The sequence below is a fragment of the Pagrus pagrus genome (genome assembly GCF_965226575.1).
Source record: "Pagrus pagrus genome assembly, chromosome: 1".
Lineage (NCBI taxonomy): Eukaryota > Metazoa > Chordata > Actinopteri > Spariformes > Sparidae > Pagrus > Pagrus pagrus.
This window is the reverse complement of record NC_140185.1, coordinates 35,496,178-35,509,125: the sequence shown is the minus strand read 5'-3', so window position 1 is coordinate 35,509,125 and position 12,948 is coordinate 35,496,178. Positions and strand designations below refer to the sequence as shown.

Below are 12,948 nucleotides of genomic sequence, written 5' to 3'. Positions count from 1 at the left end.
GGTTTTCTCTATCTATATTTTTTATTTCAATCCCTCTTAGTTGAATTTAAAATATGTAAAAATGGCCAAGATAGGAGTTGCTACATTTCAACAGCAAAAAGGTTTAGTAAGGATTTCTTCTTCTCACTTTGCAGACGACACATGACCGACTACAGGAAGAGGTGACAGGAAGACGTTTGTGTATGGTGTTGCAATGTTTAGCATGCTAACCAGCTAGCCCAAGCCCGTCCGGGTTTAAAGCTCCTGTTTTAGCAGCATAAACACAAACACTTCTCCGAGCTCTCAGCCCGTACCACTAGCTGCACGGCTAACTGAGCTAACTAGCTAACATCAGCTACAGTTGGCAGCAGTTAGCAGTTACTCTGGTGATATGCCACCCCCTATTTGTTGTGAGTACAAATTCAACAAGTGGACAAATCTAACATATTGCACCTTTAAAAGTCTTGAAGAAGGATTTTTCCTGTGTGGACAGGTTGTTTATCTGACGCAGCATGTCGAAAAAGTTTCAGACAGCTTGTTAGAAGTTTATATGCTTCTATTAAATGTACAGTATGTAACTTCTGCTGCGAGGGGCTCAATATCAAAACAGAACAAGAGACCAACACTGCTGAGCGGAGGGCCGGTTGGATCCGGCTGGAGAGTTTGTATTAGAGCCAGACCCTCTGGAGGAATAAACACCTGGAGTCACATCAGATTCTGCTCTAATCCGGAGGCGTATACTGACGGGAGGAGAGCTCAGAGATTACCTTTAAACTTCTGGGATTAAAAAGTGGATTTATCTTCACTCCTGTTTATCAACCTGACTGCAGCAGTGACCCGTCTTTGTCGGGTGTTGGACTTGTGTGTTCAAGTTTGCAGCTAATGTACAGCAAAACTATCTGATTGTTTCAGTCGTGCTCAAATGATCCTGCAGTCAAACTCACTCACTGGTGACGACCACACCATTAACAAACAGCACTGCTGATGAAAATCTATCCGATGACTCACACAGTGTTGTTGTTTCAAAGTTTTATTCATGGTAAGTTTAGTCTTGTTCGCTGACTTTAATTATAGTGATGGGTGACCACATGAAACACACCATTACTTTGAGTAAACTTGTTTATTTCTCTGGTTTGAACATTGTTGGAAACATTTGAGATAATGTGAGTACACAACTCAACAAAATATATAACAAAGATCTCGTTCTCTTCAAACATTTTAATGCAGAAATCTTTCATGTTTGATGATAGTTGATTTTCTCCAATTTTGAATTATTTGAAATTTGTGCACACAACATTCGGATCTTGTTCAAATAAAAAAAATTATCTTCTAGATAAACAATTTTTTTTTTTTTACACACACACCAGATACAAAATGAAAAAAACAAAACAAACGTAAACATGAATTCTTGTTGAAGATATAAGAGGTGAAAAGTAAATATTTTTATTTGGTCATTTCATTACTTTACTTTACTTTCCTTTCTTATGTTTCCCTTTTACATGAACTGGGGACTTTGACTTTTTGGGGACCCAGAAATGAAAACTCAGTGATTGTCTACATCCTCCTGAAGATGGAAACTCAGGTAAAGTTTCTTGTCCACAAAACATTTCTGGAGCTTCACAGCAAAACGGTCTCACAGCGTTCTCATAAACAACTGAAAAACTACAGCTTGTCCGGCATAATGCAAGTTTCTGAAAGCCCTGAGATCTGAAATTGATTTTAAAAAGATGTTATTTACAACCTCTATGTGCGTTTGAGCTCATGCACCCACTTCAGACGTCAGTGTGCCAACACTTTTAATGAAGCAGCTGCAGGGAAGATTTGAGCTTAAATAAGGGTGTAAATAAAGTCTTTTCAAATCGATATGGGATGTCGGGGCTTCCGGAGACTTGGATTACTCCGGATAAGCTGTATGGAGCCATTTTATGGTTTGTTTACTTCGTGTTTACAGAATGCTGCATCACTGTTTTGCTGTTTTGTGAACTTCACCTGATTTTGTGCCTGGGTGAGGAGATAATGACTGTTGACCTGTTCCTTTAAAGTTTGTTAGCGACGTGTGCGACATGCAAAAAATAGCTGTCAATTGTTTTCATTTCACGCCTAATCTGAATTCATATGCGTGCATGTGACGTCATCAGCGGCTCTATTGACAGTGAATGGGAGGCTGTTGGCACGGCGACAGATGTGACAGTCACTCTCTGCCTCGTAACTACTTCCTCTGCAGCTGGATTAGGTTTCATCTTAAGCACCCTCCACCCCCAGCCTGGCAGGTGTGGCGTCACAGATGGCCGTCACGTCCACGTCACTCACTAAATATTGACTGAACATTATCTTTTTTTAAAAAAAAATCAAAAGATGAGTGTTATGTAAGAGACGCCAGGCTCACTGGACCAGCTTTAAAAGAACAAGAGGCCACTCCACTGCTTTACAAAACAAGATGATCCACAGTTTATTATCTATTATTATTTATCATCATGACTCACACACAAACATTCATCTGAAACAAAAATAGTTCAAGTTCAAAACACAGGTTTTGGATTTGCCCAGACGAAGAATCACTATAATACTCCCATTATTCTGCAGTGCTGTGTGTGTGTGTGTGTGTGTGTGTGTGTGTGTGTGTGTGTGTGTGTGTGTGTGTGTGTGTGTGTGAGTTTACTGTGCATTGTGGGTTATTTCTCAGCTCCTATTACATCACAACAATGTTTTTTTGTGGTTTCACAGACATAAAGTGGATCTTGAATATTTACAGGAACTTCATGGTTCTTTGTGGTGTTCTCATCTCCTGTCCGTCACCATAATATCCTGCAGACTTACAGTTTTCTGTGATATAATATGCTTTAATACTTATCATGCAGGGCCGTAGCTACCATCGAGGACACTGAGGTCATCCGGGAACACTTTATAATATCTGTCCTATCATTAAAATAAACACATTTATAGTTAATCAAACTTTAGATAATAGTTATTTCACTGTTAACAAGCAATTCAATGCTTTATAAACTATTTAATCACAACTGTTTGTTGGAAAGTTGCAACTGATGTTCATTAAGTGGTTAATAAATACTGTGTAGTTCACAATAAACATTATTTAGACGCCATTAGAGAGTTGAAACTGATGTTTTTAACATTTAAAGTTGATTTATGAATCATTTCATTGACTCTTAACAGTGAAATTACTGAACTAAATCTCATAAACTTTACATTTACCATTTATTAACGATGGTTATTATAAAGTGTTACCCTTCGTTTTAGCAAAGAAATAAGTTTAATGCATTTAAGTCATTGTTACTTATCTTCTTCTGCTGCTGCTGAAATTTGAGTCCAGTTTCCATCAATGTGCTGCAGTGATATTATTTTCTAAGTGGTTATTGGTTCCAGTCAAAATGCAAAGAAATGCATCGATTTATACTACAGGTGGAGGTGGAGGTGGAGGTGAGGGGGGCATGACCTCAGTGTTTCTAAACTCCTGGCTACGGCCCTGCTCATACTGAACTACTATAGCAATCATTAGGGTCGGGCAGTCACCGCGCCTGCTCCTCAGCTGCATCATAAAAAATATAACAGTAATTACTGTGCAAAGGAATCAAGTGACAGTTTTTTTTTTTTTCTTCTTTTTTTCTCCCCGCATCAGCAGCGCTACATTCAGATCCGATCCGGCGAGGCTCATAAGCACTTCAGCAGGAAAAAGTTGCAGAAAGCTCCCCGGGGACAGTCGCACATCTTCCCGATCCGAGCGCCTTTCCTCACGGCGCACTGCTCCCCGACATCACACTGAGGGAGAAGCGACGCAGAGAGGGGGTTAGATGGACTCATGTCTCCCTGCTGACACATGCACCAATCAATACGGTGTGTATCTGTATAACATATATATATACCGTTGGGACTTGGCCGAATTTCTTCTCCCATAAAGGCAGTCGTTTAGCCTGCAGCTTTTCAAGAACTTCTTGGAGAGCTCCGAGCTGCGAGGGAACAAAATACAAAAAGACGCTAAATGAACGTGATTTCGTTAATTCAGAAAAGTGTTATCTGAGGAGCCAATTCACGAAAACACTGAAGGAATGATTAAATAAAATAAACACGTTTGCAATGTTATATAATTTATCATATAGTTTTATATAAGTGTTACAGGTTTTGTTTAAAATGACACAAATCGAACATATTATCTCATCAGAGCAGAAGTTATATTGCAAAATTCTTAAATGCATGGATTTTTGAATGGAGTTTGGTTGATATTTATGATATCACATTTTTAGTATTTATTCAACACAACATAACTGAATCTCAGAGTAACATGCAAAATATGTTAAAAAAGAATAAATCAAAAATAATTTACATGATGTGATGAAATAATGCAAATCATTTCTCTCTGGAAGTTGCACCGTCTTTTTTTTTTTTTTTTTTTTTGCATGCATGCAACGCAGATGTAAATCTTACCAGCTGCTTCTCGCTGGTCAGGTTCGGACCTTTTGGGTAAAAGTCCCGCAGCGCTCTGGGGCTCAGCTCCTCTTCCGACTCGGCGTCCACCACTTCGGCTGCAGCGACGCTGGAGAGCAGCAGCAGCAGCGCGCAGAGGAGCGCCCCGCTGAGCAGCCTGGAGCTCTGCATGGTCCCGGTGCGCGGCATCATGTGTCCCCTGTCCCCGTCTCAAATAGCTCGCTCCCCCGCGCCAAACACCTTTTTATCTGACTCCTGCCATCTGCTCGCTCCACCTTATCCTTTGATTTTTTCTTTTTGTCATGCGTAACAGCCGCCCTGGGTGAGTCATCCCGTAAAAGTTGCTGGGCAAAATATGCCTCAAAAAGTCAACAATAACAACAGCAGCGCTGCCAGGGGGGTCGTTACTGGCGAAGTAATGGATTACTCCTTACTTAGACGCTGATTGGAGGGTTTAAACTGATGAGGTCATCTATATGCGGTGTGCTGAGCATTAAGACAATCAGCTGGATGCAGTTTGATGTCTGGATCTGTCACTGTTGTCATTATGAGATTATAATTTTACTCATTACAAGCTCTTTGACTGCTAATCTCTGCTGGATTACAGCCTCAGGGATTCACTTCCACTTTCACTAACAGCAGTGATGCCTGAGCACATTGCTTTACTTAGTATTTCATGTAGCAGCAGCAGTAACTTGCACCATATTACTTTTTTCCCATTATTACCTCAGAATGACACTTGCAGCCTCTCCTGCATTTAAACTGTGACGCAGTTCAGTCCTCTCTGCTGTGAATGATGGAGGAAACCAAACAGCGCCGGTGTTAAAAACCCTCCTTCTTCTTTTCTTCCTTCAGTGATTTTACAGGTTCGTCACCTTGAAAGTAGTTTTGACTTTCAGAATTCACCTTTTGTCTGGTGTGCAGGGCTGAGCTGTGATTACCAGCTGCAATCAAGCGATCACTGAGAGGGGAAGGCTGATTTATCAAACTACTGAAATAATAAGTGCAGCAGGTGACCTCTAGCAACAACAGTGGCACTCAGTAGAGCGCATACCTCCACCAGGGCACAACAGTCCCCTTTAACTCAGTCAAACCTAATCCAACACCAGAGTCAACTGCCCTCGTATTCTCCACTGTTGTGGAAGAATAGAGAAGAGAAGAACTGATAAAGTCGAGCTGGAATGAAAAGATCACGTCCACGGTCACGTTGTGCACCGATTTAACATCGTATTTTATGGAGACAATGTAACAGCTAACAGTGGCTAACAGCTAACAGGGGATCCAGTACCGAGGTGGTTCACAGAGTTCAGCTGTTCGACAGTTACTGCTTGCTCATTTAATCATGCAGCTAACGTTAGCGTTCCTCCTATCAGTCATCACCAAACCGTTTAATAATGTCACGTGGTGCACTGTGGACCAAAAAGACTTTTGCCCAAAAAGCTAAAAATGCGAAAGACACGTGAGCATCTCAACCCAAAATGCAAAATGACTCGTTTCACTGTCGTAGTTTGGACAATTCGCTCCGATAACATTTGGAAAGTCTAGAGGTGCAATTCAAGTTAGCGGGGAGCTAAACTGGAGGTTAGCCGGCTCGGTCGGGGGAAGTCTGTCGTCTTCCCTGGAAGTCAAGTTTTTTTTTGGCTTCAAGCACCACTGAGCAACTTTTATAGGCATGAACAGGGCTCCATCTTTAATGCTGTATTCAGGTCACATAATGTGTCCATGGATGAGACCCATCCTCCATCCAAGTTTGATGGAAATACCTTCAGTAGTTTTTGAGTAATCCAGCTGACAAACCAACAGACACATGTGAAAACAGGACTCTCCCAGGCCAAGGTTTTGATAAAGGTCAAAATTGCTTGTTTTTTCTCATAGAATTAATATATAATGCTTCAAAACACAAAGTGTTGTGCTGAATGATCAAGAATCTAATTGTTAGTCTCTGTGCAGTAAATCTCTGATAGCATCATAATTAATAATGATAAGAAAATGAGTGAAATAATTACTTTGAGCTTGGTATCAGTGATAAATGATGTCAGGAAATAGAAGCTGTTGGAAGTGAGAATAACTCTGCAAAGCAAAACAAAAATATGATCAGCTGCACTGAACATGTTCTCCGCCCCTCGGCCACAATATGATATAATTTTACCTCTTATGCAACCACTGATCCCACTGTGGTAATGCAAAGGATGAATGTATACACACACACACACACACACACACACACACACACACACACACACACAACATGGACTGCTGTTGTTGCATGTATTGTGTATTTAATCCTGTGCCGGAGTTATCCGGGTTCACTGCATTGATCGCTGGTTTCGGGTTCGTCAGCAGAGACGGAGACGCAGGAGCAGGAAGCTTTGATTGTGCTCCAGGCTGCATGACTCATGTCTCTCTCTCTCTCAGCTTTTTAATGAGTGAGACACCAATTTAACATTTCATTCACAACAAGCAGGCGATTCCATTCACCGCCACTAGTTCATTAGTTTTTTTTCACAATATGCCTGACAGTCATCTGCTGAAGGCTCACAGTTCACGGAGACACTCGCCTCCTCTGATTTGTGTCTGGTTTCGCTGTTGTGTTGAGGACGTCAGGGGATTCTGGCTCAGTCTGCTCTCAGATTGTGCACCAAGCATGAATAACAACGGTGTAGCAGAACAAATTATATTTAGAGCTCGCTGACTCAACACTCAAATAAATGTAAGGTGTAATAAACCGAACGCCTCGGTCACAGAAACCTCGTTTATAAGCTGGTGGGACAAACAATCGGAGCATGTCCATGAAAAAGAGTTTGGAAACCTGTGACCACTGATTTTTTTGGCCACCTGGGGGCAGCACAGCAAGCCTCAACTGACATATCATCACCTTATAAAGTTGGGGTGGCAAGTGTGTCAGCAAGAGGAGCGTTCGCATTCATTTATCCCTGTTTCTGTTCGCCTGATGAATGTAAGGCCACTATTCACTTTCATTTTTAGCTCTGTTTTGGTCTCCTGAGAAAAATATCAGCTATTCTTTGCTCAGTTTGCAGTGGTATGATCTGTGTTCAGGTTCTGGATGTTGGTGCTTAAATATTTTTCCATCATTCAGTTGAAAAATCAGCTCCGAATCACGAAGCCCGGATGTCACAGAGAGATTAAAACTTCCAGCTTTGTGATCGACGGCAAGTCGCTAAAACAAATATTAATTTCATAACCTCTGATAGTTGAATTCAAATGTGTTAAGTTTGCCCACTTTTCTGTTTGTGTCAGTTGGCTGAAAGTTTGAAAGTGAGACTGAAGTAAAAGATGTAAAAAAGAAAAAAGTGGCAACAGTATCTTATCATGGGCGTCCACAACACACTCTCACCCTCAAGTTTGCAAATACAGCAGCTCCGTCACATCAAACTTTATGACTCTACCTTCCTCTCTAGCGTTAGCAATGATAAATATGCAACGTCCTGTTAGACTTTTCAAACTAAAGCTTGCTGACAAACACTCCACACATTGGGACGTAGTATGACTTTTTAATGTTGTGTCATGGCATGGTTAGGTTTAGGCACAAAATTAAACTTACTTTGTCGTACTTTGCCCTAAAATAACTACACTCTTGGTCACAAACAGGACGTGAAAACCTGTCTGCCCTGGGAAAGTGCAGCGTATGACCTATCCAACCATACCAACTTGGACACTTTATGCTACTGCACTAAAGCGGAGCCTCAACAAGTTCACAGATTTGTCCCTCCGATCGTCCACTGTCCGGGAGTTTATTGATCAGTTGATTCAGCTTGAAATCATCGAGGATAATTATCGAAGAAATCCCACAGACACTTTGAGTCTGACTGGCTTTTTGTCCTGAGGGGAAATAATTCATTCAAATCTTATTAACATTCAGAAAGACACGTAGAGGAACACGAGCCCTCATTTACACCTGTGCAGAGTTTACAGTTTTCTAATAAAAACTGAAATATAACATTTACACCTACAGGCAGTTTTAAGAGTTTCAATTTAACTGGAGGAGAAACCTTTGTGCCGGAGACATCTGGGCAAAAAGTTTCCAGAGTTTCCTCTTTCCCTGACGTGCAGGTGACTGGACGGTGGAGGCAAAACCAGATAAGTAGAGTATCATCTTATACGTGAGGTTGCACATAATATTTGTCAGCTGAAGCCGACCTGCTGATCTGCACACACCCAAAAGATAAACCACGTGAGCTCACTGTGATCTAAAGAGAAGTAGAGGTCCAGATCACGAAGCCCGGATGTCACAGAGAGATTCAAACTTCCAGCTTTGTGATTGACGGCAAGTCGCGAAAGCAAATATTAATTTCGTAACCCCTGATAGTTGAATTTAAATTTGTTGTTGTTTGCCCACCTGTCTGTCTCTGAAGAGTTCAGTTATCTCCTGCAGCAGTTTCAGCCCACCTGTTGCTCTGCAAACAGCAAACAGCAGGACCCAAAAACAGCAATAACAGATGTGTTGGGACGGCGCTGAACGCCGAGCTGACGTTTCATACATCCATCAGAGAAATTCACTTCAGGTCTGTTGCCTTCGATGACACCACGGTCATCATATATTGTATTTACTCTTATTCTTGTCCTCTTTAGTTTAATCTTACTTCTGATATGTTTGTGCAAATACGTCATCTATCACACGTCTGTCCGTCCGGACAGCAGGAACTGTTAATCTGCCTGAGATTTATTCCTTTTTCCCTGGTGGACCCAAAAGCATGAGACACAAGGCAGGAAGGCAGTGGATGAGGATTAACTGGATCCCGGCAGTACCGGGAACATCAGGGAAACAGAATCTAGACAGAAGCAGGATTACAGACAGGAACAGGACCAGCAGGATCCGGGAAACACAGCAAATGACTCGACAATGACTGAACAAAAGACTGCACTTAAACACAAAGTAAACTAATGAGGGGATGAGGTGCAGGTGGAGAGACGTGGAGAAACACAGGTGAGGGACATGAATGGAAAAACACTAGAAACAGGCGGAGCTGACCGGCTGGAAAAGGCTGGAAAAACACTGGAAGGAGGGAAGTAACGCAATACAGGTGTGGAGGGAGAGCAGACGAGCTCAGGTAACAGGGCGGGGCTATAATTAAACAGATACAAGACAGGTGTGGAGGTAAAAATCAGGCTGGTGAGGAGCACGAGATACAGAGATTTTAAATCAAAACATGATCGTTTTCAAACTCTAACCAGGTGTTTTTTGTGTCTAAACATAACCAGAGCATGAGCACAACGTTGTCACCTTCAAATATAAAATTGAACGTAAAGAAATACAAAGTATCAACATACAATGCTTCAGTATTTCAGTCTCGTGAGTGTTTTTGTGTCCTGTAGGACTCATTTATTCCTTTAATCACTGGGACATCGGACTCGGTGGTTTCCCCTCACCAGGTTAATCAGCTCACATGCTGCCCTGTACATTTGTTACCCTGAGTGAATTAATTGACACCAATTCTAATGAGTTCTCTGTTTCCAATATCTCCAACAGCTTTTAGTTCAAGAGGCATCTAATCAACTGTGTGTGAGTCTGTGTGTGTGAGAGAGAGTCTGTGTGTGTGTGTGTGTGTATTTGTTATGTGCATGCTTTTGTTGGATATAAAGCGCCGGGCTCATTGTTTTTTTTCGTTTCTGGCCCGGTTGCTGATGCCATCCCACCCATTTCTCTGGCATCAGACGGAAACCTCGTCCTGTGGTCTCACATCCCCAAAAATGTTTTCAGTCGGGAGCTATAAATAGACCTGCAACCTCTCCACTTGCACGTCTAAAAGTCCAAAATGAGGACGGCGGTATTTTCTGGACCGATGTGCAATCATGACGAGGAAAATAAACATAAAAATGAAGTGTACTGCAGATGGTGTCATTAGATGTTGTAGGTGTTATGTTGCTTCCCAGAGGCATAATCACTCTCCCATCCATTGAGATCTTGTTTTGGATGAATTGGGAGTTTTATGCAGAGTGTGAGGCATCAGACTGAGGGAGGGGGGGATTATTTGCAGTCCCCGGCCTTAATCACACCGATACGACCGGCGCTGAGCCGCCTTGTTAGCAAAGAGCGTCTCCTTTTTTCTGGAAAACACCTCTAACTGAGACGTGACGAGGAGGGAAGGAAGTAAAGAAGGTGACATAAGAGGATCACGTCAGAGCTATTCTGTATCTCCCCCTCACACACACACACACTGCTTTTTGATTGGTCATCAGATTGCGTACCAGCCGGGCTCCCGCAGCAAAGAACCACCAGGGTCGGGTGTTAATTCCAGTGATGACTCATCACTAATTGCTCTATCTCGAGTTGCACAAGTCATCTGTGTGAAATAAGACGGTGATTAATGAGCATCATTACTGTTCTGGTGTCAAGAAACTGTGATATAGAGTTTAAAACATGAAGCAGCCTCTTTAAGTTTGACTCCACCAGCAGGCTGTCACCTCTAATTTCATGACTGAGTGAGTCATCTGTGTTTCTGTCAATCTTCCTCCCTTTCAATCTGAACAACATAAAGTTTAAATGAGTGATTTTTTTACTTCAGAAAACATTTCCCAGCAGATATCTCTACAGAAGATCACTTCCGCTGCAGATCATTTCAGGTTGCGTGCCATCGTGTCAAAGACGTTCGCTGTTGTGATGCTCCACCTTCCCTGCGTGCGATCAATAAAGTTTATCTGTATCACTTTCCAATAATGCACCCACAAAGCGTTTATAAAGAAAGGGCTTTATTAGTGCCACTGATAGAGTGCTGCCCTGGTTCCCTCCACAAACAGCCCTCAGGATTTTTCCATTAGATTTTCGATTATTGCAGAAATCAAGCACTGTGGCAAAACACAAGTTTATGATACTGAGATGTTTCATTCAGCAAAGTAATCTTCACAGATGAACACCACGTTTGTGATTGTTGTAAATGAAACCGCCGGAAGGAAAAAAGCTAACGTTTGGTGATAAACGATCGCTTGACTTCAACATCACCACCACGAATACCAGTTTGGAGACAGAGGATACAGTACAGAGGTGGAGAGGAGAGAGAGCGAGTCGGACATCAGCAGCATGTAGAGCCAGAATATCTTCACATCTGACTGTGAACTGAGGTTTTATTTGGACCGAACCAGAGGTGATTGTGGAGACAAACCCACACTGTTCTGGTGAGTGTTGCAACAATGTGAGGACTCAAACGCAAGACATGAGGAGGCAGGCAGGTGAAAGAACAAAAGATGAGCTTTAATAGCAAAGCTGAGGTTGAAACCCAAAATCCAAATACAAAAGGCAGTCAACAAAACGCTGACAGCAAAAGACAGCAAAAACAGAAGCAGCAGGCAGGGGCAAATCTGTGGATTAAAGAAGTATTAAAATACAAAAACGAAATCAAGTACAAACCAAAGAAGCAGTCAGGAGACACGGGACTGACAAAGAGAGAGGGGAAGACCAGGACTGAAATACACAGGAAGTGATGACTAATTGAACACAGGTGAGCAGGGAAAACGGCGGGAAAACAGACAAAGAGAGGAGGAAAAACACAAGGACCAGATTCAAAGGAAGCTCAGTCACAAGGGAGAGAAAACAAGACAAAGACAGGAAGTAACACAACATGACACATGAGGATGAACCTTACAAAATAAAACAGGAAACAATAACTAACCCAAAACCCCAAACCATGAGTGAGATGATTTTGTTCATTTATAAAGCTAACAGCTAGGCTTCAAAGTGGTATTAGGAGACAGGTCGGGCTGAGGCTAGCTGGTTAGCATGCTAACTTCAGTAGACATCCCAACATGATACATAGACGCCTTTTACATAACGTCAATACTGTTGTTTCTACACACTCTGTTGATAATGATAGCTCCTTTTTAATGTTTTAAATGAAAATGATGGCTCTCTCTTACAAACTGCCTCTTTAATGGTGACCTGCCAGTGTTGTGTCTTGTTTCTATTGCACCCGGGCGGCCAAGAAATCAGGTATTGAAGGTTTAAAAACATCCCTGAAGTCATTATAGCTTCACATTACCATCTAATTAACGGTCTCATGTTTAGAACCACGATTTAACAATCACAGAGCAACAAGAGAAGACCGGTCAGGTGTGAAGCAACGAGCCCTGCGGTCAATATGAGGAGGTTTCTGTATTGATTAGGTTACATGTTGGTGTGGTGGCGCTCTGTGCTGCCTGTGAGGCTGATGATGATGATTGGAGATAAATCAGAGCATCCTGCAGAGGCCGTCAAGAGTCAATCAGCAGCGCATCCAGGTGTGGCAAGGTGTGTTTAACGCAGCAGGAGGCGGCGGTCATGATTATATGAGTGATTTGCTGATTGACAGACGGCCTGCGACAAGCAGCTTCTGGATTTTCTGTTTCAATGACCTTGAACATTGACAACAGACGCCCAATTAGACCCGACTGAAAGCACCCCAGTCCAAACCTTCTGGGTCATCCCAAAATTAAATATTAATTTTAGATTCTATAAAATGCCCCCGAACGAATTTTCTCACCTCTCTCTTTATTTGCTCTTTACCAGCTTTGGTGAGACGCCTCCGGCCCAATTTATGCACT

General features: G+C 42.1%; 1 protein-coding gene across 1 annotated transcript; it reads right to left on the bottom strand.

Annotated features, from left to right (window-relative positions):
• Positions 1–1,182: 1,182 nt before the first annotated feature.
• cart3 (cocaine- and amphetamine-regulated transcript 3) lies at positions 1,183–4,672 on the bottom strand. Its single transcript, XM_084348876.1, has 3 exons — positions 4,417–4,672; positions 3,858–3,941; positions 1,183–3,753 (listed from the first exon to the last, which is right to left on the bottom strand). The coding sequence occupies exons 1-3, from the start codon at positions 4,606–4,608 to the stop codon at positions 3,646–3,648; spliced, it is 384 nt and encodes a 127-aa protein (XP_084205002.1). The 5' UTR covers positions 4,609–4,672; the 3' UTR covers positions 1,183–3,645.
• Between the last annotated feature and the right edge of the window lie 8,276 nt (positions 4,673–12,948).